The following is a 23280-nucleotide window of genomic DNA, read 5'->3' on the forward strand; positions in this document are numbered from 1 at the left end:
TCCAAATAGTGAGAGGGAGGTGAAGGAGCAAATCTGCAGGGAAATCGCAGAGATATGCAAGAGCTATAGAATGGTGATATTAGGGGACTTTAATTACCCAAATATTGATTGGGATAATGCTCGGATAAAGGAAAAGGAGGAGGAGAAATTTCTGAAATGTGTTCAGTAGAATTTCCTTGACCAATATGTTCTTGGCCCAACTAGGAAGTAGGCATATCTGGTGCTGGGAAATGAGGTGAGCCAGGATGACCAAGTGTCTGTGGGAGAACACTTTGGTATAAGTGATCATCGTAACATAAGATTTAGATTAGCAATGGAGAGGAGCAAGGAACAATCTAGAGTGGAACTTGTAAACTGGAATAGGGCTAACTTCAATGGGATGCGAAAGGATCTAGCCAGGGTAAAATGGAACCAAAGACTGACAGGAAAAACTGTAACGGAACAATGGGTGATCTTTAAGGAGGAGATGTTCCAAGTACAGGCTAGGTACATTCTAACAAGAGGGAAGGGTAAGGGAACCAAAGCAAGGGCTCCTTGGATGACTAGGGCGATAGAGAAGATGATGAAACAACAAAAGAGGGTGTATGATGCATGTCAGGTGAATTCTTCAAGGGAGGACCAGACCAAATACAATAAGATGATGAGAGGGGATGTGAAGATAAAAATAAGATTGGCAAAGAGAGAATATGAGAGTAGAATGTTGGTTAGCATAAAAGGGAGCCCAAAAATCTTCTACCAGCATGTAAACAGTAAGTGGGTAGTAAGAGGTGGGGTGGAGCCTATTGGAGACAAAGAAGGTGATATATGCTTAGCGGCGCAGGACAAGGCTAGAATACTCAATAAGTACTTTGTATCGGTGTTTACTAAGGAGGTGGATGCTGACAAAATATTGGTAGAAGTGGAAAAGGTAGAAGCAATGGAAGGGTGAAAATTGATAGACAGGGTGTACTAGAAAGGCTGGGTATGCTTAGAGTGGACAAGTCACCTGGTCCAGATGGCTTGCATCCCAGGTTGCTAAGGAAATTGGGGAGGAGACAACGGAAGGGCTGGCCATAATTTTCTAATCTTCCCTAGATGCATGGGAGGTGCCTGAGGATTGGAAAGTGGCAAATGTGACACCATTGTTCAAGAAAGGGTGTAAGGACAATCCTAGTAACTACAGGCCGGTCAGTTTAACATCAGTGGTGGGTAAAGTTTTAGAAACAATAATCAAGGAAAAAATTAACGGGCACTTGGAGAGGTTTAATCTAATTAAGGAGACCCAACACGGATTTGTAAAAGGCAGATCGTGTTTGACTAATCGAATTGAATTTTTTGATGAAGTAACAGAGAGGATTGATGAAGGGAATGCAATGGATGTTGTCTGCGTGGATTTTAGGAAGGCGTTTGACAAAGTACCACATAGAAGGCTGGTTAACAAAATTGAGGCTCATGGAATAGGTGGGTCAGTGGCAGCTTGGATAAGGAATTGGCTTAAGGACAGAAAACAGTGAGTTGTGGTAAATGGCTGTTTTTTAGACTGGGGAATGGTAGACAGTGGTGTTCCCCAAGGGTCAGTGCTGGGGCCACTGTTTTTTGTGATATGACCTGGATATTGGAATACAGAGTAGAATTTCTAAATTTACCAATGACACTAAACTTGGGAGTGTGGCAAACAGTGATGCTGATATCAATCGACTGCAACAGGACATGGAAAGGCTAGCAGAATGGGCAGACAAGTGGCAGATAGAATTTAATACAGAGAAGTGTGAGGTGATGCATTTTGGCAGAAGGAACAGGAAGAGGCAATATATACTTAATGGCACAGTATTAGAGTGTGCAGGGACAGAGGGACCTGGGAGTTAATGTGCATAGGTCCCTGAAGGTGGCAGGACATATTGAGAGAGTGGTTAACAAAGCATATGGGATCTTGGGCTTCGTAAATAGAGATATTGAGTACAAAAGTAGAGAGGTTATGCTGAACCTTTATAAAGCACTGGTTAGGCCATAACTGGAGTATTGCGTCCAGTTCTGGTCACCACACTTTAGGAAGGATGTGAAAGCCCTTGAGAGAGTGCAGAGGAGATTTACCAGAATGGTTCTGGGAATGGGGGATCTTAGCTACAAGGACAGGTTGGAGAAGCTGGATTTGTTTTCATTAGAGCAAAGGAGGTTGAGGGGTGTTTTGATAGAGGTGTACAGGATTATGACGGGTTTGGATAGGCTAGATGGGGAAAGGCTGTTCCCACTAGTTGATGGTTCAAGGACTAGGGGACACAGATGTAAAGTTTTGGGCAAGAGATACAGGGGGGATGTGAGGAAAAACTTTTTAACGCAGCGAGTGGTGATGACCTGGAACTCGCTGCTGACGGAAGTGGTAGAAGCGGAGACACTCAATGTTTTCAAGGGGAGACTGGATAGGCACTTGAAGGAAATAAACCTGCAGGGCTACAGGGATAGAGCAGGGGAATGGGACTGACTGGATTGCTCGACAGAGAGCTGGCACGGACTCGATGGACCGAATGGCCTCCTTCTGTGCCTCTATGACTCTAATACCAGATCTGACATGTTATAACTATCAGGAAAGACTGAACAAGCTGGGCTCTTTCCTCTAGAAAAGAAAAGGCTGAGGCGTGACCTAATAGAGGTCTTTAAAATTATGAAGGGGTTTGATAGGGCAGATGTAGAGAAGATGTTTCCACTTGTGGTGGAACTCCAAAACTAGAGGCCAGCAATATAATATAGTCAGTCACCAATAAATCCAATAAAGAATTCAGGAGAAACTTCTTCACTTAGAGAGTGTTAAGAATGTGGAACTTGCTACCACATGGAGTAGTTGAGGCAAATAGTATAGATGCCTTTAGTAACAGACTTCAGGAGAACATGGACAGACTGGTGACATGGGCAGACACATGGCAGATGAAATTTAATGCAGTTATGTGTGAAGTGATTAATTTTGGTAGGAATAATGAGAGGCAATATAAACTAAATGGTACAATTTTAAAGGAGGTACAGGAACGGAGAGACCTGGGGGTGTACGTACACAAACCTTTGAAGGTGGCAGGACAAGTTGAGAGTGCTGTTAAAAAGGCATACAGGATCCATGGCTATATAGATAGACGCATAGAGTAGAAAAGCAAGGAATTTATGCTAAACCTTTTATAAGCCACTGGAGTATTATGGGCAATTCTGGGCATCACACTTTAGGAAGGATGTCAAGGCCTTGGTGAGGGTGCAGAGGAGATTTATTGGAATGGTACCAGAAATGCAGGACTTCAGTTATGTGGAGAGATTAGAGAAGCTAGGATTTTTCTCCTTAGAGCAAAGAAGGTTAAAGGGAGATTTGATAGAAATGTTCAAAATTATGAAAGGGTTTTGATAGCTAGAGTAAATAAGGATAAACTGTTTCCAGTGGCAGAAGGGCGGTAACCAGAGGACACAGATTTAAGGTAATTGGGGAAAGAACCGGAGACGACATCAGGAAACATTTTTTAACGCAGCAAGTTATAATCTGGAATACACTGCCGAAAGGGTGGAGGAAGCAGATATAATAATGACTTGCAAAAGGCAATTGGATAAATACTTGAATGGGGAAAAATTTGCAGGGCTACGGGGAAAGAGCAGGGGAATGAGTCTAATTGGATAGCTCTTTCACAGAGCTGGCACGATGGGCCAAATGACCTCCTCCTGTGCTGTATCATTCTATGATTCTATTAAAGGGAAGCTAGATAAGTATGAGGGAGAAAGTAATAGAAGGACATACAGATAGCATTAGCTGAAGTAGGGTGGGAGGTGGCTCGTGTGGAGCATAGACCAGTTGGGTAAAATAGCCTGTTGCTATGCTGTACATTTTATGTCATCCTATGATTATTCACTCTACTTTTAGCCGACTGGGAGGGGCACTGTCCATGAATCTTAAATTTTTTGTATAATTCTGATTTATTACAGGGTAGCTGTGCTGAGAATACTGCAAAGAAATTTAATATTTCACGTGAGGAACAAGACACTTATGCAATTAGTTCATATACTAAAAGCAAAGCATCTTGGGATTCAAAGATCATGGCAAAAGAAGTGGTTTCTGTCAGCATTCCACAAAGAGGTATTTGTGCACAGTCTTTCTGTTGTCCTCCTTCAGTGTCTTTTTTTCAATAAATTTTGTATTCTTTTCTCTTTACCCCTCCTAAACCCCCCTCTCCTGTCGCCATGCCTCCTCTCACTTCTCCCCTCTCATGTACTCTGCCCTCCCAAATTCCTATCCCAACCCTTCAGCATGCCTCACCGTTCCTACTCTCCTACGGCTGTCCCAGGTTTGATACCCGCTTCGATAAGCCTACAGCTTCCCTCTGTATCTCGCTAAACGTCCTCCACTAGGCCCATTGAGGCACTCGTTGCTGCCTCCTTTTGAGCAGCAACCCCAACTGCCCCATGCTACTCTCTCTTGACCTTCCCACCAAGCACACGCGTTAGGGGTTAATCTTGTCAATCTCCTTCCCGTGTCCCACTTGCCCTTCCCAGTGCTGACCACATGGGCACTGCCAGCGGATCGGCTATCACCACCCCTCTCTGCATCTCCCTCCAGAATGTCCGTTCACTTGTGAACAAGGCTCTTGTATCTATGAGCTTATTGTGGATGATGAGGGCCTTGTTGGTCTCCTTACCTAAGGAAGGATATACTTACCTTAGAGGGTGTGCAACAAAGGTTCACTAGGTTGATTCCTGGGCTGAGAGGGTTGTCCTATAAGGAGTGAATGATTAGAATAGGCCTATACTCTCTGGAGTTTAGAGCATAAGAATTAGGAGCAGGAGTGGGCCATACAGCCCTTCGAGCCTGCTCCTCCATTCAATAAAATCATGGCTAATCTTCGACCTTAACTCCACTTTCCTGCCCGATTTCCCCCATATCCCTTGATTCCCCTAGAGTCCAAAAATCTATCTCGGCCTTGAATATACTTAATGACTCCGCATCCACAGCCCTTTGGGGTAGAGAATTCCAAAGATTCGCAACTCTGAGTGAAGAAATTCTTCCTCATCTCAGTCTTAAATGGCCGGCCCCTTATCCTGAGACTATGCCCCCAAGTTCTAGACTCTTAGCCAGGGGAATCAACCTCTCAGCATCTACCATGTCAATTCCCCCTCAATGTTATATGTTTCAATGCGATCACCACTCAATCTTCTAAACTCCTGAGAGTTTTGGCTCAATCTCTCCTCATAGGACAACCCTCTCATCCCAGGGATCAATCTAGTGAACCTTTGTTGCACCGCCTCTAAGGCATGTATGTCCTTTCTCAGATAAGGAGTACAAAACTCTGCCCAGCACTCCAGGTGTGGTCTCACCAAAGCCCTGTACAATTGTACTAAGACTTCCTTACTCTTGTACTCCAACCCCCATGCAATAAAGGCCAACATGCCATTTGCCTTCCTAATTGCTAGCTGTACCTGCATGCTAACTTTGTGTTTCTCTGAACAGCAACATTTAATAGTTTCTCACCATTTAAAAAATATTGTTTTTCTATTCTTCCTACCAAAGTGAATAACTTCACATTTCCTCACATTATACTCCATCGCCCACCTTATTGCCCACTCACTTAACCTGTCCATATCCCTTTGCAGACTCTTTGGCCTGGAAATTCAGTCGCGTTTGCGCCCACTTATTGGCTATAGAGTGGTTTGCGCCGGAAGTTTTTTAGCGCCCGAAATTCAGTTGGTCCCTAACATCGGCGTTAGCCGGTAGCGCTGCGCCGGCACCGATGACGTCATCGGTGTGCGCAGCGCCCCGGTTCCAATGCTATTCCGTGCCGATGGCCAAATTCAGTTGCGGCCGCCTCGCCCGTAGCGGCCGCAAACAGCGTTTGAAAAATGGTGCCTTGCAGCTCCGAGAGGCCGGCGCATAAAGGTGGAGGGGCGGCCGACCGCTTTCCCGGCGGCCGCCTGGCCGCACCTCCCTCCCCGGACTCCTGCACCACCCCCCCGCGGCATTGGTGTCTGACTCCCGCGAGCCCGGCACTTCTCCGTGGTGCCGGGCTCATTTGCCGGGGGAATCCAGCGGCGATCTCACGGCTGCAGGCAGCTCCTCCTTAAGAGAAGGAGGAGGCCTGCAGTACCCCAGCCTGCCGCACCGCATCGGGTGCCGCAGCGGCAGCTGGACGCCTGAAACTGACTTTCATCGCCCCAAACGAGGCGGCCAAACCCTGCAATAGCGCCCGCCTCCGTCTTGGGGCGGTGCAACTGAATTTCAGGCGGGCGCTACGGGAATCCGGGCGAGCGCAAAATTTTGGGCACTAAAGACCTGGCGTGGCGAAACCGAATTTTTAGCCCTTTGTGTCCTCCTCACAGTTTACTTTTCCACCTAGCTTTGTATCGTCAGCAAACTTGGATACATTGCACTCAGTCCCTTCATCGAAGTCATCATTAATATAGATTGCAAATAGCTGAGGCCCAAGCATTGATCCTTCCGGCACCCCACTAGTTACAGCCTGCCATCCTGAAAATGATCCGTTTATCCTTACTCTTCTGTTTTCTGTCTGTTAACCAATCCTCTATCCGTGCTAATACATTACCCCCAACTCCATGAGCCCTTGTCTTGCGTAGGAACCTTTTATGAGGCACCTTATCGAATGTCTTTTGGAAATCCAAATATGCTACATCCACTGGTTCCCCTTTATCTACCCTGCTAGTAACATCCTCAAAAAACTCTAATAAATTTGTTAAACATGATTTCCCTTTCATAAAACCATGTTGACTCTGCTTAATCATATTATGATTTTCTAAGTACCCAGTTACCACTTCCTTAATAATGGATTCCAGCATTTTCCTGACGACTGTTGTCAGGCTAACTGACCTGTAGTTCCCTGTTTTCTCTCTCCCTCCTTTCTTGAATAGCCGGGTTATATTTGCTACCTTTGAATCCGCTGGGACTGTTCTAGATTCTAGGGAATTTTGGAAGATACAACCAGTGCATCCACCTCTTTTAGAACCCTATGATGTAGGCCATCTGGTCCAGGGGATTTGTCCGGTTTTAGTCCCATTAGTTTCTCAAGTACTTTTTCTCTACTTTTTGAAAAATTCATTCCGAGATGTGGCTGTCGCTGGCAAGGCCAGCATTTATTGCCCCTGCCTAATTGCCCTCAAAGATTGTGGTGAGCCACCTTCTTGAACCGCTGCAGTCTTTGTGGTGAAGGTATTCCCATAGTGCTGTTCGGGAGGGAATTCCAGGAATTTGACCCAGCGATGATGAAGGAACGGCAATATTTTTCCAAGTCAGGATCGTGTGTAACTTGGAGGGGATCTTGCAGGTGATGGTGGTCCCATGCGCCTGCTGCCCTTGCCCTTCTAGGTGGTAGAGGTCGCGGGTTTGGGAGGTGCTGTCGAAGAAGCCTGGGTGAGTTGCTGCAGTGAATCTTGTAGATGGTACACACTGCAACCACGGTGAATTCCTTGTGTGTGTCCGGGATAGTTTTTTACAACAATATATCCTAGAGGCAATAAGGGTAAAGCCATATTCGATTTAGTAATGAGTAGTGAACCCAATTTAGTTAACAGCCTAACTGTGCATGAACATTTATCTAATAGCGATCGTAACATGATCGAGTTCAGCGTAGCATTTGAAAGGGAGAAATGCAACACAGCTACTAAGATTCTAGATTTAGTTAAGGCCGACTTCAACAGGATGATGCAGAAACTGTCCACAGTAAACTGGGCAAATCTGTTAATGGGTAAAACGACAGAAGCTCAGTGGGAGATGTTTAAAAAAGAATTCAATTTGATACAGAACCAGTTTATACCACTGAGGGGCAAGAGCTCTAATTGCCAAAATAAACAGCCATGGACGACTAAAGAGGTAAGGGACAGCATAAAACTAAAGGCAAAAGCATACAAAAATGCAAAAAATAGCACAGATCCTGACGAATGGGAAAGATACAAAGAACAGTAAAGGGTCACATAACTGATAGTAAGAGCTACAGAAAGGGAGTATGAAAAGAAACTTGCAAGCGATATCAGAATCAACACGGAATTTTTACAATTATATTAGGAAAAAGAGCAATGTTGGCCCCTTAAAAACTGAAAGCGGTGATATTGTCAATGATAAAAGGGAAATGGCAGACATGTTGAATAATTACTTTGCGTCAGTATTTACAGAGAGGAAGATGATAACATGCCAGAAATCCCAAGGAAACTAATATTGAATCGGGGACAGTAAAATAACAGCAATGAAGAAAATAATGGCACTAAAGAGTGACAAATCCCCAGGGCCAGATGGTTTCCATCCCAGGGTTTTAAAGGAAGTAGGTGAGCACATTGCAGATGCCCTAACTATAATCTTCTAAAGTTTTCTCGACTCAGGAACCGTTCCTTTAGATTGGAAAATTGCGCCTATCACTCCGCTATTTAAGAATGGCGAGAGAGGGAAACCAGGGAATTTTAGACCAGTTAGCCTAACATCTGTTGGGAAATTACAAGAGTCTATAATTAAGGATAGGGTGACTGAACACCTCAAAAATTTTCAGTTGATTAGAGAGAACTAGCATGGATTTGTGAAAGGTAGGTCATGCCTGACAAACCTGATTGAATTTTTTGAGGAGGTGACTAAAGTAGTGGACAGGTGAAATGTCTACGGATGTTATTTATATGGACTTCCAGAAGGCATTTGATAAAGTCCCACATAAGAGACTGTTAACTAAGGTAGAAGCCCACAGAATTGAGGGCAATTTATTGACTTGGTTAGGAAATCAGCTGAACATCAGGAGACGGGCAGTAGGGATAATGGGTAGGTACTCAAATTGGCAGGATGTGACTAGTGGTGTTCCGCAGGGATCTGTGTTGGGGCCTCAACTATTCACAGTATTTATTAACGACTTAGCTAATGGCATAGAAAGTCATATGTCCAAATTTGCCGATGACACCAAGATAGGCGGTATTGTAGGCAGTGTAGATGAAAGCATAAAATTACAAAGGGATATTGACAGATTAAGTGAATGGGCAAAACTGTGGCAAATGGATTTCAATGTAGGCAAATGTGAGGTCATCCACTTTGGACCTAAAAAGGATAGAACAGGTACTTTCTAAATGGTGAAAAGCTTTAAAAAAAAAGTGGAGGTCCAGGTCCAAAGAGACTTGATACAGGTACATTAAAATGTCATGAACAGGTACAGAAAATAATTTAAAAGGCTAATGGAATGCTGGCCTTTATATCTAGAGGACTAGAATGCAAGCGGGTAGAATTTATGCTGCAGCTATACAAAACGCTGGTTAGACCACACCTGGAGTACTGTGAGCAGTTCTGGGCATCGCACCTTAGGAAGGATATATTGGCCTTGGAGGGAGTGCAGCGTAGGTTTACCAGAACGATATCCAGAATTGAAGGGCAAAGTTACAAGCAGAGATTACACAAATTAGGGTTGTATTCCCTAGAATGTAGAAGGTTAAGGGGTGATCTGATCAAAGTTTTCAAGATATTAAGGGGAACAGATAGGGTAGATAGAAAGAAACTATTTCCTCTGGTTGGGGATTCTAGGACTGGGGGCATAGTCTAAAAATTGGAACCAGACCTTTCAGGAGTGAAATTAGGAAACACGTCTACACACAAAGGGTTGTAGAAGTTTGGAACTCTCTTCCGCAAATGGCAATTGATGCTAGATCAATTGTTAATTTTAAACCAGAAATTGATAGCTTTTTGTTAACTAAAGGTATTAAGGAATATGGGCCAAAGATGGGTTTAAGGAGTTCGGTCGCAGATCAGCCATGATCTCATTGAATGGCGGAACAGGCCCGAGGGGCTGAATGGCCTACTCCTGTTCCTATGTCCTTTGTTCCTAAGTTAGTTGCAAACGCTTCAGCCTTGTCTTTTGCACTCGTGCTGGGCTCCACCATCATTGAGGATGGGGATATTTATGGAGCCGCCTCCTCCCGTTAGTTGTCCACCATTATTCACGACTGGATGTGGCAGGACTGCAGAGCTTTGATCTGATCCGTTGATTGTGGGATCGCTTAGCTCTCTCTATAGCATGTTACTTTCGCTTTTTAGCATGCATGTAGTTGGCACCTCATTTTCAGGTACGTCTGGTGCTACTCTTGGCATTCTCTTCTGCACTCCTCATTGGTCCCCTGGCTTGATGGTAATGGTAGAGTGAGGAATATGCCGGGCCATGAGGTTACAGATTGTGGTGGAATACAATTCTGAGCTGCTAGATCTGTTCTGAATCTATCCCATTTAGCGCGGTGGTAGTGCCACACAACACGATGGAGTGTGTCCTCAGTGTGAAGAAGTGACTCAGTCAGTAGTGGTGCTACCGAGCCACTCTTGGTGATGGACATTGAAGTCTCCCACCCAGAGTACATTCTGTGCCCTTGCTACCCTCAGTGCTTCTTCCAAGTGGTGTTCAACATGGAGGAGTACTGATGCATCAGCTGAGGGAGGGCGGTAGGTGGTAATCGGCAGGAGGGTTCCTTGCCCATGCTTGACCTGAAGCTTTCATGGGATGAAGATTTCATGGAGTCCAGAGTCAATGTTGAGGACTCCTAGGGCCACTCCCTCCCGACTGTATACCACTGTGCCACCACAGGTCTGTCCTGCCGGTGGGATGGTGATGGAGGAGTCTGGGACACTGGTTGAAAGGTATGATTCTGTGAGTATGACTGTCAGGCTGTTGCTTGACTAGGGGACAGCACTCCCAATTTTGGCACAAGTTCCTAGGTGATAGTGAGGAGGACTTTACAGGGTCGACTGGACTGGGTGTGCCGTTGTCGTGTCCAAAACCGATGCCTAGGTCGATGCAGGGTGGTCTGTCTGGTTTTATTCTCATTATTGTTTCTCGTAGTGGTTTGTTACAACTGAGTGGCTTGCTAGGCCATTTCAACCACATTGCTGTGGGTCTGGAGTCACATATAGGCCAGACCGGGTAAGGACAGCAGATTTCCTTCCCTAAAGGACATTAGTGAACCAGTTGGGTTTTTACGACAATCAGATAGTTTCATGGTCACCATTACTAATACTTTTTATTCATAGAATCATTGAAAGTTACAGCACGGAAGGAGGCCATTTTGGCCCATCGTGTCCGTGCCGGCAAACAAAGAGCTATTCAGCCTAATCCCCCTTCCCAGCTCTTGGTCCGTAGCCCTGCAGGTTAGAGCATCCCAAGTGCACATCCAAGTACTTTTTAAATGTGATTAGGGTTTTTGCCTTTACCATCCTTTCAGGCAGTGAGTTCCAGACCCCCACAACCCTCTGGGTGAAGAAATTTCCCCTCAAATCTTCTCTAAACCTTCCACCAATTACTTTAAATCTGTGCCCCCTGATTTTTTTGATCCCTCTGCTAAGGGAAATAGGCCCTTTCTATCCACTTTATCGAGGCCCCTCATAATTTTATACACATCAATAAGGTCTCCCCTCAGCCTCCTCTGTTCCAAGGAAAACAAACCCAGCCTTTCCTCATAGCTAAAATTCTGTACTGCCGGCAACATCCTTGTAAATCTCCTCTGTACCCTTTTCAGTGCAATCACATCTTTCCTGTAATGTGGTGATGAGAACTGCACGCAGAACTCCAGCTGAGGCCTAACTAGTGTTTTATACAGTTGAAGCATAACCTCCCTGCTCTTGTATTCTATGCCATGGCTAATAAAGGCAAGCATTCCGTATGCCTTCTTAACCACCTTATCTACCTGGTCTGCTACCTTCAGGGATCTGTGGACATGCACTCCAAGGTCCCTTTGTTCCTCTACACTTGTCCTACCATTTAATGTGTATTCCCTTTCCTTGTTAGCCCTCCCCAAATGCATTACCTCACACTTCTCCGGATTGAATTCCATTTGCCACTGTTCTGCCCACCTGACCAATTTATTGATATCTTCCTGCAGTCTACAGCTTCCTTCTTCAGTATCAACCACACAGCCGATTTTAGTATAATCTGCAAACTTCTTAATCATACCCCCTATATTCAAGTCTAGATCATTGATATATACCTCAAAAAGCAAGGGACCTAGTACTGAGCCCTGCGGAACCCCATTGGAAACAGCCTTCCAATCACAAAAACACCCCATCAACCATTACCCTCTGCTTCCTACCTCCGAGCCAGTTTTGAATCCAACTTGACACTTTGCCCTGGATCCCATGGGCTTTTAACTTTGTGACCAGTCTGCCATGTGGAACCTTATCAAAAGCCTTGCTAAAGTCCATATACGCTACATCAAATGCACTACCCTCATCTACCCTCCTTGTTACCTCCTCAAAAAATTCAATCAAGTTTGTCAGACACGACCTTCCCTTAACACATCTGCGCTGCCTATCCTTGATTAATCCATGTCTTTCTAAATGAAGATTTATCATGTCCTTCAGAATTCTTTCCAATAATTTTCCCACCACCGAGGTTAGGCAGACTGGCCTGTAATTATTCGGTCTATCCTTTTCTCCTTTTTTAAACAAGGGTGCCACATTAGCAGTCCTTTGGCACCACACCTGAAGATAGAGAGGATTGGAAAATGATGATCAGGGCCTCTGCTATTTCCTCTTTTGCTTCGCTTAACAGCCTGGGATACATTTCATCCGGGCCTGGGGATTTATCCACTTTTAAAGCTGCTAAACCCCTTAATACTTCTTCTCTCACTGTTTATTTCATCTAATATTTCACACTCCTCCTCCCTGATAGCAATGTCTGCTTCGCCCCTCTCCTTTGTGAAAACAGACACAAAGTATTCACAGTCCTTTACAATCAGAGACAGGAGAATTTATAATGGGGAATGAGGAAATGGCAGAGAAATTAAATACTTTGTTTCTGTCTTCATGGAGGAAGACACAAAAAACCTCCCAGAAATACGAGAGAACTAAAGGTGTGGTGAGAATGAGGAACTTAACGAAATTATTTCTTTAGTATAAAAACAGTACTAGCAAAATTAATGAGACTAAAAGTCGATAAATCCCAAGGACCGGATGACCTACATCCGAGGGTTTTGAAAGAGGTGGCCATTGGGATAGTGGACGCATTGGTTGTCATCTTCCAAAATTCTATAGATTCTGGAACGGTTCCTGCAGATTGGAGGATAGCAAGTGTAACCTCGCTATTTCAGAAGGGAGGGAGAGAGAAAACGGGGAACTACAGACCTGTTAGCCTCACACATCCTCTTACTCTTAATATATTTATAAAATATCTTTGGGTTTTCCTTGATTTTACTTGCCAAGAAATGTTCATGCTCTCTCTTTGCTTTCCTAATATCCTTTTTAATTACACTCCTGCACTTTCTGTACTCCTCTAAAGATTCTGCAGTATTTAGCCCTTGGTATCTGTCATACACCTCCCTTTTTTTCTTTATCCTACCCTGTATGTCCCTAGACATTCAGGGACCTCTAGATTTGTTAGTCCCACCTTTTTTCTTTAAGGGCACATATTTGGTCTGAACCCTCCGGATCTCCTTGAATGCCTCCCACTGCTCTGACACTGATTTACCTTCAAGTAGCTGTTTCCAGTCCATGATGGCTAAATCCCCTCTGAGCTTAGCAAAATTTGCTTTTCCCCAATATAGAATTTTTATTCCTGGTCTATCCTTGTCCTTTTCCATAACTACTTTAAATCTAACAGAATTATGGTCACTAACACCAAAATGCTCCCCCACTGATGCGCCTTCTACCTGCCCAGCTTCATTCCCTAAAACTAAGTCCAGAACCGCCTCCTCCCTTGTTGGGCTTGCTACATACTGGCTAAAAAAGTTATCCTGGATGCATTTTAGGAATTCCGCACCCTCTATACCCTTCACACTAATTTTATCCCAGTTAATATTGGGGTAGTTGAAATCCCCTACTATTACTGCCCTATAGTTTTTGCACTATTGCAGATTTATTTAACTGAATTTAAATTCCTCAGCTGCCATGGTGGGATTTGAACTCACTTCTCCAGATCATTAGCCCAGGCCTCTGGATTGCTAGTCCAATAACATAACCACTATGCCACTGTTCCTGGTATTAATTACTTTAAGTTCCTCACTCTTATTAGCCCCTTGGTTCCCCACTATTTTTGGTATGCTTTTTGTGTCTTCTACTGTGAAGACAGAAACAAGATATTTGTTTAAAGTCTCTGCCATTTCCTTATTCCCCATTATAATTTCACCTGTCTTAGCCGCTAAGGGACCAAAGCTTACTTTTGCTACTCTCTTCCTTTTTACATACTTGTAGCGGCTCATACAATCTGTTTTTATATTTCTTGCTAGTTTACTTTCATTCTATTTTCTCCCTTTTTATCAATTTTTTGGTCATCCTTTGCTGGTTTCTAAAAGGTCTCCCAAACCTCTGGCTTACTACTATTCTTCGCAACATTATAAGCCTCTTCTCTTAATCTAATACTATCCTTAACTTCTTTAGTTAGCCATGGATGGATCACTTTTCCCATGGAGTTTTTATTTCTCAATGGAATGTATATTCGTTGAGAATTTGGAATTTTTAAAAAATGTTTGTCACTGCTTATCTACCGTCACACCTTTTAATCTAATTTCCCAATCTACCTTCGCTAACCCGCCCCTCATACCTATGTAATTGGCTTCATTTAAGTTTACGACTCTCATTTCCGACTGAAGTATTTCAATCGCCAACTCAATGTGGAATTTTATGATATCACTCTTCCCCAGAGGATCCTTTGCTATGAGATTACTAATTAACCCTGTCTCATTACACAATAAAAGATCTAAAATAGCCTGTTCCCTGGTTGGTTACATGACGTTGGTTTAGAAGAATGAGAGGTGATCTCATTGAAACGTATAAAATTCTTAGAGAGATTGACAGGGTAAATCACAGAAACCCCACAGTGCAGATAGAGGCCATTTCGGCTCATCGAGCCTGCACCGACACATATCCCACCCGATCCCCGTAACCCCTACACCAACACATATCCCACCCTATCCCCGTAACCCCACGTATTTAATCCCCCTAACACTAAGGGTCAATTTATCATAGCCAATCATCCTAACCCGCACATCTTTGGACTGTGGGAGGAAATCGGAGCACCCGGAGGAAACCCACGCAAACACGGGGAGAATGTGCAAACTCCACACAGACAGTCACCCAAGGCCGGATTCGAACCCGGGTCCCTGGCGCTGTGAGGCAACAGTGCTAACCACTATGCCACCGTGCTGCCGGGTAGATGCTGAGAGGCTGTTTCCCCTCGATGGAGAGTTCAGAAGTAGGGGTCATAGTCTCAGGATTTGGGGTCGGCCATTGAGGACTGAGATGAGGAGCAATTTCTTCACTGAGGGTTGTGAATCTTTGGAATTCTCTACCCCAGAGGGCTGTGGATGCTTAGTTGATGCGTATATTCAAGACTGAGATCGATAGATTTTTGTTCACTAATGGAATCGAGGGATATGAGGATAGGGCGGGAAAGTGAAGTTGAGGAAGATGATCAGCCATGATCTTCGTGAATGGCGGAGCAGGCTCGAGGGGCCAAAAGACCTACTCCTGCTCCTATTCCTTATGATTGCATTGACATCATGGCCTTGACGTAAACCTAGCTGGGGGGTGATGATCCCTTCCCCCTTAATGATGCTTCCTCACCTGGCTATACCTTCCACCACTTGACCTGCCCAAACTGCCATGGTGGCAGTGTAGCCCTTATCACCAAATCACACATTGGTCTGTCCCCCTACTCTTCTGGCAGCTTCTCCTCCTTTGAGCATCTCACCTTGTTCCACCCCTCTCGCCTCTCATTTTAAATCCTCATTCTCTACCGCCCACCCAAGTACCAAGCTAAGTTTCTCACCGAGATATCTTCACTGCTTTCTTCCCTCAGCCTCTGCACCAAACGATTTCTTGGTGATTTCAATCTCCATCTCAACTCATCGTGCTCTCTCCTCTGAATTGACTACCCTCCTATCCTGCTTAAATCTCTCCCTCCATATTAGCTCCCCTACCCTTATTCACTGCCACCCCTCGATCTCACCATCTCATGTGGCCTCTCTACTCTCATCGTGTCAATTGCAGATGAGGCCATCTCTGATCATTTCTTTGTATCCCTCTCCACCCACATTCCCCTTCCCCCCTCCCAATCCCATTTCCTTCTGTGTCTGCCCCTGGAAAAAAATTCCAACTGTCTAGTCTTTGACCCTCCATTCGCCACTACATTTCTGCTCAATCACACCCTCACCCTCACCTTTGATGCCCTTGTTCCCATTAAAACCATTACTCTCTCTCACCCTGGTATGGCCCTCATCTCCGCTCCCTTAAGTCCAAGGGATGCAGACCTGAACATCTATGGTGGACAACTGGTTTAACCATTCATCGCTGATCTGGCTGGATCACATAAAGCACTACCGGGTCCTGCTCTCTTCTGCCAAAACTACTCACTACTCCAGGATCATCCTGCTTATCTTTTCCACTACAAACTGTCTTCTTAATTCCCCTCTCCCCTGCCTCCTCCACCCTCACGTCCGACAACAAGTCCGAGGAGCTCATAGACTTACTTGTCAGAAAGATTGAGACCATCCATTCGGCTGCCTCTGCCGCTTTCCTCCCTCCCCCTAGCCCACCGGGCCAAACTTCCCTCAAGGTTCCCCCTTGCCCTAGCCCTGAACTCACATCTTTCTCTAGTTTCTCTCCTATCTCCTCACATGTCGCTTCCCAAATCCGTGCCCATCTTTCCCACAACTCCATATTTGAATCACTCCAATCAGGTTTCCACCCCTGCCATAGTACATAACAGAGTCACAAATGACATCCTTTGTGACTGTGACCATGGTAAACTATCCCTCCTCATCCTCCTTGACTTGTCTGCAGCCTTTGGCACGGTTGACCACACCATCCTCCTTCAACGCCTCTCATCTGTCGTCCAGCTGGGTGGGACTGCACACACCTGGTTCCATTCTTATCTATCCAGTCGTAGCCAGAGAATCACCTGCAATGGCTTTCCTTCCCGCTCCTGTACCATTACCTCTGGAATCCCCCAAAGATTTATCCTTGGCCCCTTCCTATTTCTCATCTACATGCTGCCCCTCGGCAACATCATCCGTCAACACGACGTCCGGTTCCACATGTATGCTGAATACACCCAGCTCTACCTCACCATCACTTCTCTCGACCCTGCCACACCCTTACCCCACTGCAGCATTTGCTGGATGCAACTTAGCTGATGAACTAGGCAGACTGGAGATTAAAACTATTTTCAACCCTTGCTCCGTGACTTTTGAGTGTTTTTACTATAATATTCAATATCACATGCTTGCAATTCATCTGAACGTTCTTTACTGCAGAGTGCATAAATTCTAGTTCTTGCAATGGTCTCAATAGTCAATACATCACAAGTTCTCAGGTTAGACTTCTGGTCCATCTGGGGCAGCAGTTGGGGTAGTAAAATTGGTCTCCGTCACTGGGTTAGGGCAGAATCCCCTTTTCGATTGCTGTCCAGTGATTCTCGCTGAAAAGCGCAGCTGCCAGAATCAGTCTTGGCTAGAATGTCCCCCGGTATCAAATAACTGCTGAAACTCTGGTTTCATTCCTATCTATCCTGTTGTAGCCAGAGAATTACCTGTAATGGCTTCTCTTCAATGGCCTCACCTGCACCATTACCTCTGGAATCCCCCAAGGATCTATCCATGGTCCCCTTCTATTTCTCATTTATATGCTGACACTCAGCGACATCATCTGAAAATGTGACGTCAGAATCCACATGTACGCTGACGACACCCAGCTCTAGCTCACCACCAGTTCTCTCGACCCCTCCACTGTCGCTAATTTTTCACACTGCTTGTCTGACATCCAGTACTGGATCAGCAGAAATTTCCTCCAGCAAACTATTGGAAAGACTGAAGCCATTGTCTTCAGCCCCTGCCACAAACTTCATTCCCTAGTTACCGACTCCTGGCAACTGTCTGAGGCAGAACCAACTTTGGTGTTGCATTTCACACTGAGGTGAAGTTCCGATCACATATCCACTCCATCCCAAGACTGCCTACTTCCACCTTTGTAACATTGCCCAACTCCGTCCCTGCCTCAGCTCACCTGATGCTGGAACCCTCATCCATGCCTTTGCTACCTCTAGACTTGACTATTCCAATGCTCTCCTGGCCGGCCTCCCATTTTCCATGGTACATAAACTTCAGCTCATCGAAAACTGTGCTGCCTGTATCCTAACTCTCACCAAGTGCCATGCACTTGGAACTGAAAGAAATCAGTATTTGTAGGGAAATGGTGTTAAGGAAATTGATGGGATTGAAGGCCGATAAATCCCCAGGACCTGATAATCTACATTCTAGGGTACTTAAGGAAGTGGCCCTAGAAATAATAGATGCATTGCTGATCATCTTCCAACATTTGATGGAATCTGGAACAGTACCCATGGATTGGAGGGTAGCTAATGTTACCCCACTATTCAAAAAAGGTGGTAGAGAGAAAACGGGGAATTACAGACCGGTAAGCCTGACATCGGTAGTGGGGAAAATGCTAGAATCCATCATAAAAGATGTAATAGCAGAGCACTTGGAAAACAGTGACAGGATCGGACAAAGTCAACATGGATTTACAAAGGATAAATCGTGCTTGACTAATCTACTGGAATTTTTTGAGGATGTAACTGGTAAAATAGATAAGGGAGAACCAGTGGATGTGCTGTATTTGGACTTTCATGAGGCTTTCGATAAGGTCCCGCATAAGAGATTAGCGTGTAAAGTTAAGGCACATGGGATTGGGGGCAAGGTACTGACTTGGATAGAGAACTGGTTGGCAGACAGAAAGCAGAGTTAGAATAAACGGGTCTTTTTCCGAGTGGCAGGCAGTGACTAGTGGGGTACTGCAGGTATTGGTCCTTGGACCCCAACTATTCACAATATATATTAATGATCTAGACAAGGGAACTAGATGTAATATCTCCAAGTTTGCAGACGACACAAAGCTGGGTGGGCGTGTGTGCTATGAGGAGGATGCCGAGAAACTCCAGGATGATTTGGACATGTTGGGTGATTGGGCAGAAGCATGGCAGATGCAATATAACGTGGATAAATGTGAGGTTATCCACTTTGGTAGCAAAAACAGGAAGGCAGATTATTATCTGAATGGCAATAGATTGGGAGAACGGGAAGTGCAACGAGACCTGGGTGTCCTTGTGCACCAGTCGCTGAAGGTAAGCATGCAGGTGCAGTAGGCGGTTAAGAAGGCAAATGGTATGTTGGCCTTCGTAGCGAGAGGGTTTGAGTACAGGAACAAGGATGTCTTGCTGCAGTTGTACAGGGCCTTGGTGAGACCACACCTTGAGTATTGTGTGCAGTTTTGGTCACCTCTGAGGAAGGATGTTTTTGCCATGGAAGGAGTTCAGCGAAGATTCACCAGGCTGACACCTGGGATGGCAGGAATGACGTATGAGGAGAGATTGGGTCGATTGGGCTTGTACTCGCTGGAGTTTAGAAGATTGAGAGGGGATCTCATTGAAACTTATAAAATTCTGACAGGACTGGACAGACTAGATGCAGGAAGGATGTTCCCGATGGTCGGAGAGTCCAGAACCAGGGGTCACAGTCTAAGGATAAGGAGTAGGCCATTTAGGACAGAAATGAGGAGGAATTTCTTCACCCAGAGAGTGGTGAACCTGTGGAATTCTGTGCCACAGAAGGCAGTAGAGGCCAATTCATTAAATATATTCAAGAAGGAGTTGGATATATTTCTCAAGGCTAAAGGGATCAAGGGGTATGGGGAGAAAGCAGGGACCGGGTACTGAATTTGGATGATCAGCCATGATCGCATTGAATGGCGGAGCAGGCTCGAGGGGCCGAATGGCCTACTCCTGCTCCTATCTTCTATGTTTCTATGTTTCACCCATCACCCCTGTGCTCGCTGACCTACATTGGCTCCCAGTCCAGCAACACCTCAATTTTAAAATTGTTATCCTTGTTTTCAAATCCCTCAATGGCCTTCCCCTCCCTATCTCTGTAACCTCCTCCAGTCCTACAAACTTTAAGATCTCTGCGCTCTTCCAATTCTAGTCTCCTGTGCATCCCCAAATTTAATTGCTCCACCATTAGGAACATAGGAACAGGAGTAAGCCATTTAGCCCCTTGAGCCTGTTCTGCTGATCTGTGACCTAACTACACATAGCCACCTTTGCCCCATATCCCTTAATACCTTTGGTTAACAGAAATATATCAATCTTGGATTTAAAATTAACAATTGACCCAGCGTCAACTGTTGTTTGGGGAAGAGAGTTCCAAACTTCTACCACCCTTAATGTAAGTGTTTCCTAACTTCACTCCTGAAAGGTCTGGCTCTAATTTTTCAACTATGCCCCCTAGTCCTAGACTTCCCAACCAGTGGAATAGCTTCTCTCTACCTTATCAGTTCCCCTTAATATCTTGAAAACTTCGATCAAATCACCCCTTGGTCTTCTAAATTGCAGGGAATACAACCCTAGTTTGTGTATCGCCTTGTAGTTTAACCCTCAGAGTCCAGGTATAATTTTAGTAAATCTACGCTGCACTCCCTTCCAAGGCCAGTATATCCTTCCTACAGTATGGTGCCCAGAACTGAATACAGTACTCCAGGTGTGGTCTAACCAGGGCTTTGTATAGCTGTAGCATAACTTCTAATCCCATGTATTCTAGTCCTCCAGATATAAAGGCAAGCATTTCATTAGCCTTTTAAATTATTTTTTGTACCTGTCCATGATATTTTAATGAACTGTACACATGGACCCCTAAGTCTCTTTGGACCTTCACTGCTTCTAGGTTTTCACCATTTAGAAAGTACTCCGATCTAGCCTTTTTAGGTCCAATATGGATGACCTCACACTTGCCTGTATTGAAATCCACATTTTGTCACAGTTTTGCTCATTCACTTAATCTATTAATATCGCTTTGTAATTTTATGCTTCCATCTACACTGCTTACAACGCTGCCCATCTTTGTGCCATCAGCAAACTTGGATATGTGGCTCTCTATCCCATCATCTAAGTCATTAATAAATACGGTGAATAGTTGAGGCCCCAGCACAGATTCCTGTGTGACACCACTAGTCACATCCTGCCAATTAAAGTACAGGAAACTTTCGTTTAACCGGAGGTTAAATGTCCGGAAAGCTCTTATCTACCGGCAAAATTCAGGAGCCGTTTCCTATAAGTTTTTTTTACTTCTCATTGCTTTTTTTTCCAGTCAGGCTCTGCACGGTCTAGCTGCAGCTGTTGCTTAGCTACAGAGACGCTTTTAAGCTGCGGCCGACTGTTTTGAAGCTGTTGCGGGTTTGTTGATTCAAACGGAGCTCAAAAGCTCCGTATGTTTTAACATTAGCGCTGGTTTCTACGGCAGTTTTGATGGTACGGCACCAGCTCGGTCCCGTCAGTGCCGGATACCAGAAAGTTTCCTGTATCTGTCCATTATCCCTACTCTCTGTCTCCTGCCACTCAGCCAATTTCCTAACCAGGTGAATAATTTGCCGTCAATTCCATGAGTTTCAACTTTAGCTAACATTCTCTTATGAGGAACTTTATCGAATGCCTTCTGGCAGTCCGTATAAATAATATGCATAGACGTTCCCCTGTCCACTACTTTAGTCAACTCTTCAAAAAATTCAGTCAGGTTCATCAGGCATGACCTAACCGTTAATGCTGGCTCCCTCTGCAAAAGGGGAGGATTTGTTCAAAGTCTTGGAGGAAAGAGTAGTTCATTTTCAATAATGTCCTTTCAGTTTTTAGTATCATTAACCAATGACATTGCTTGACAAGTTGGTTGGTGAAAAAGGCCATAAAACTTCTGTTTCTCATGCTAATTGGAATGTGATTATCTACTGTAGCCTATGGATTGTTTTATTTTTTGATTGTGTACTTTTTTCAAAAATGCAACATAAATGATTTGCATTCATCAGGAATTTACAATATCCTTCGATGCTACTGAACAGTTCTCATCTAAAGAATCTTCAGTGTGATTCATAAAGGGACCAAATTTATACCAGTCAGACGCTCGTGTAAGCCATATCTAGGGAGACTCATTTCTGATACTGATGCGCTATCAATTACTCATAAAAGACGGAGAGTTAGGAGAGTAACTAAAAGGCTTTTATTAACAAAGAACAGAGCATGCCTCTCGTGGTTGACTGGTTTCCAAGAAGGCAGGGGGCTGCAGAGCAGTCACCTTTATACCTGGGCATGTGGGTGGAGCCAGGGGCGGAGCCAGCTGAGGCATGCATAGATACAACAGTGTGCAACAACAACGGTGAACAACAATAACAGTGGTTTACCACATTCACCCCTTGTTTAAATTTGAGTCCGGCGGGGTGAAGTGTACTAAAGGTTCGTGTAAGTAAGTCTATCAGGTGGCCTTGTATGCCGTCCTGATCGTCGTCGTGGTGGCGGTGATGGTGCAGCATCCAACGTTGAATCTGGCGTCTCATTGAGTGGTTGGGTGGTCAATGACGGGTCCTGGGGCTGCGGCATGCCGTCTACAGGGGTTGGGTTGTGGGTAGTGGTGGATGGCAATGGTAGTGTTTCAGGGGCACCCGAAGGTGCGAGGTCTCGTATGGAGACTGTGTCCTCCCGCCCGTCCGGGTACGCCACGTAAGCATACTGGGGGTTGGCGTGGAGGAGGCTCACCCTCTCGACCAGGGGGTCCGTTTTATGGGACCTCACGTGCTTCCGCAGTAGGACGGGTCCTGGAGACGTCAGCCATGTCGGTAGCGAGGTCCCCGATGTGGACTTCCTGGGGAAAATGAACATTTTTTCATGGGGGGTGACATTGGTGGCCGTACAAAGCAGTGACCGAATGGAGTGGAGCGTCGCAGGGAGGACCTCCTGCCAGCGAGAGGTCGGAAGGCCCTTAGATTTTAAGTTTAAGAGGACGGCCTTCCAAACCGTCGCGTTCTCTCTTTCCACCTGGCCGTTCCCCCGGGGGTTGTAGCTGGTGGTTCTGCTTGTAGCAATACCTCTCGTGAGCAGGTACTGACGGAGTTCGTCGCTCATAAAGGATGAGCCCCGGTTGCTATGGATATAGCTAGGGAAGCCGAACAAGGCGAAAAGGTCATTCAGACATTTAATGACCGTGGTACTGGTCATGTCTGGGCAAGGGATGGGAAACGGGAGTACTCATCAATTATGTTGAGGAAGTACACGTTGCGGTCAGAGGAGGGGAGGGGCCCTTTAAAATCGACGCTCAGGCGCTCGAAGGGGCAAGTGGCCTTGATCAGGCTTGCTCTGTCTGGCCTATAAAAATGCGGTTTGCACTCGGCACAGATTTGGCAGTTCCTGGTCATGGTCCTGACCTCCTCGATGGAGCAGGGCAGGTTACGGGATTTGATGAAATGGAAGAACCTGGTGACACCCGGGTGGCAGAGGTCATTGTGGAGGGTCTGCAGTCTGTCAACCT

The 23280-nt window shown here is 45.2% G+C and overlaps 1 protein-coding gene across 2 annotated transcripts in view; it reads left to right on the top strand.

Annotated features, from left to right (window-relative positions):
- Positions 1–23280, top strand: part of acat1 (acetyl-CoA acetyltransferase 1) — a 71414-nt gene that overhangs the window by 25911 nt on the left and 22223 nt on the right. For both annotated transcript variants that reach the window (XM_085999099.1, XM_085999100.1), the window contains one exon: positions 3928–4078. In XM_085999099.1, the coding sequence (XP_085855225.1) occupies positions 3928–4078 (151 nt within the window). The remainder of the gene's footprint in view (positions 1–3927; positions 4079–23280) is intronic.

The sequence above is a fragment of the Somniosus microcephalus genome, chromosome 10 (assembly GCF_052327205.1).
Source record: "Somniosus microcephalus isolate GS21.2 chromosome 10, FLI_Smic_1.0, whole genome shotgun sequence".
Taxonomy (NCBI): Eukaryota; Metazoa; Chordata; class Chondrichthyes; order Squaliformes; family Somniosidae; genus Somniosus; species Somniosus microcephalus.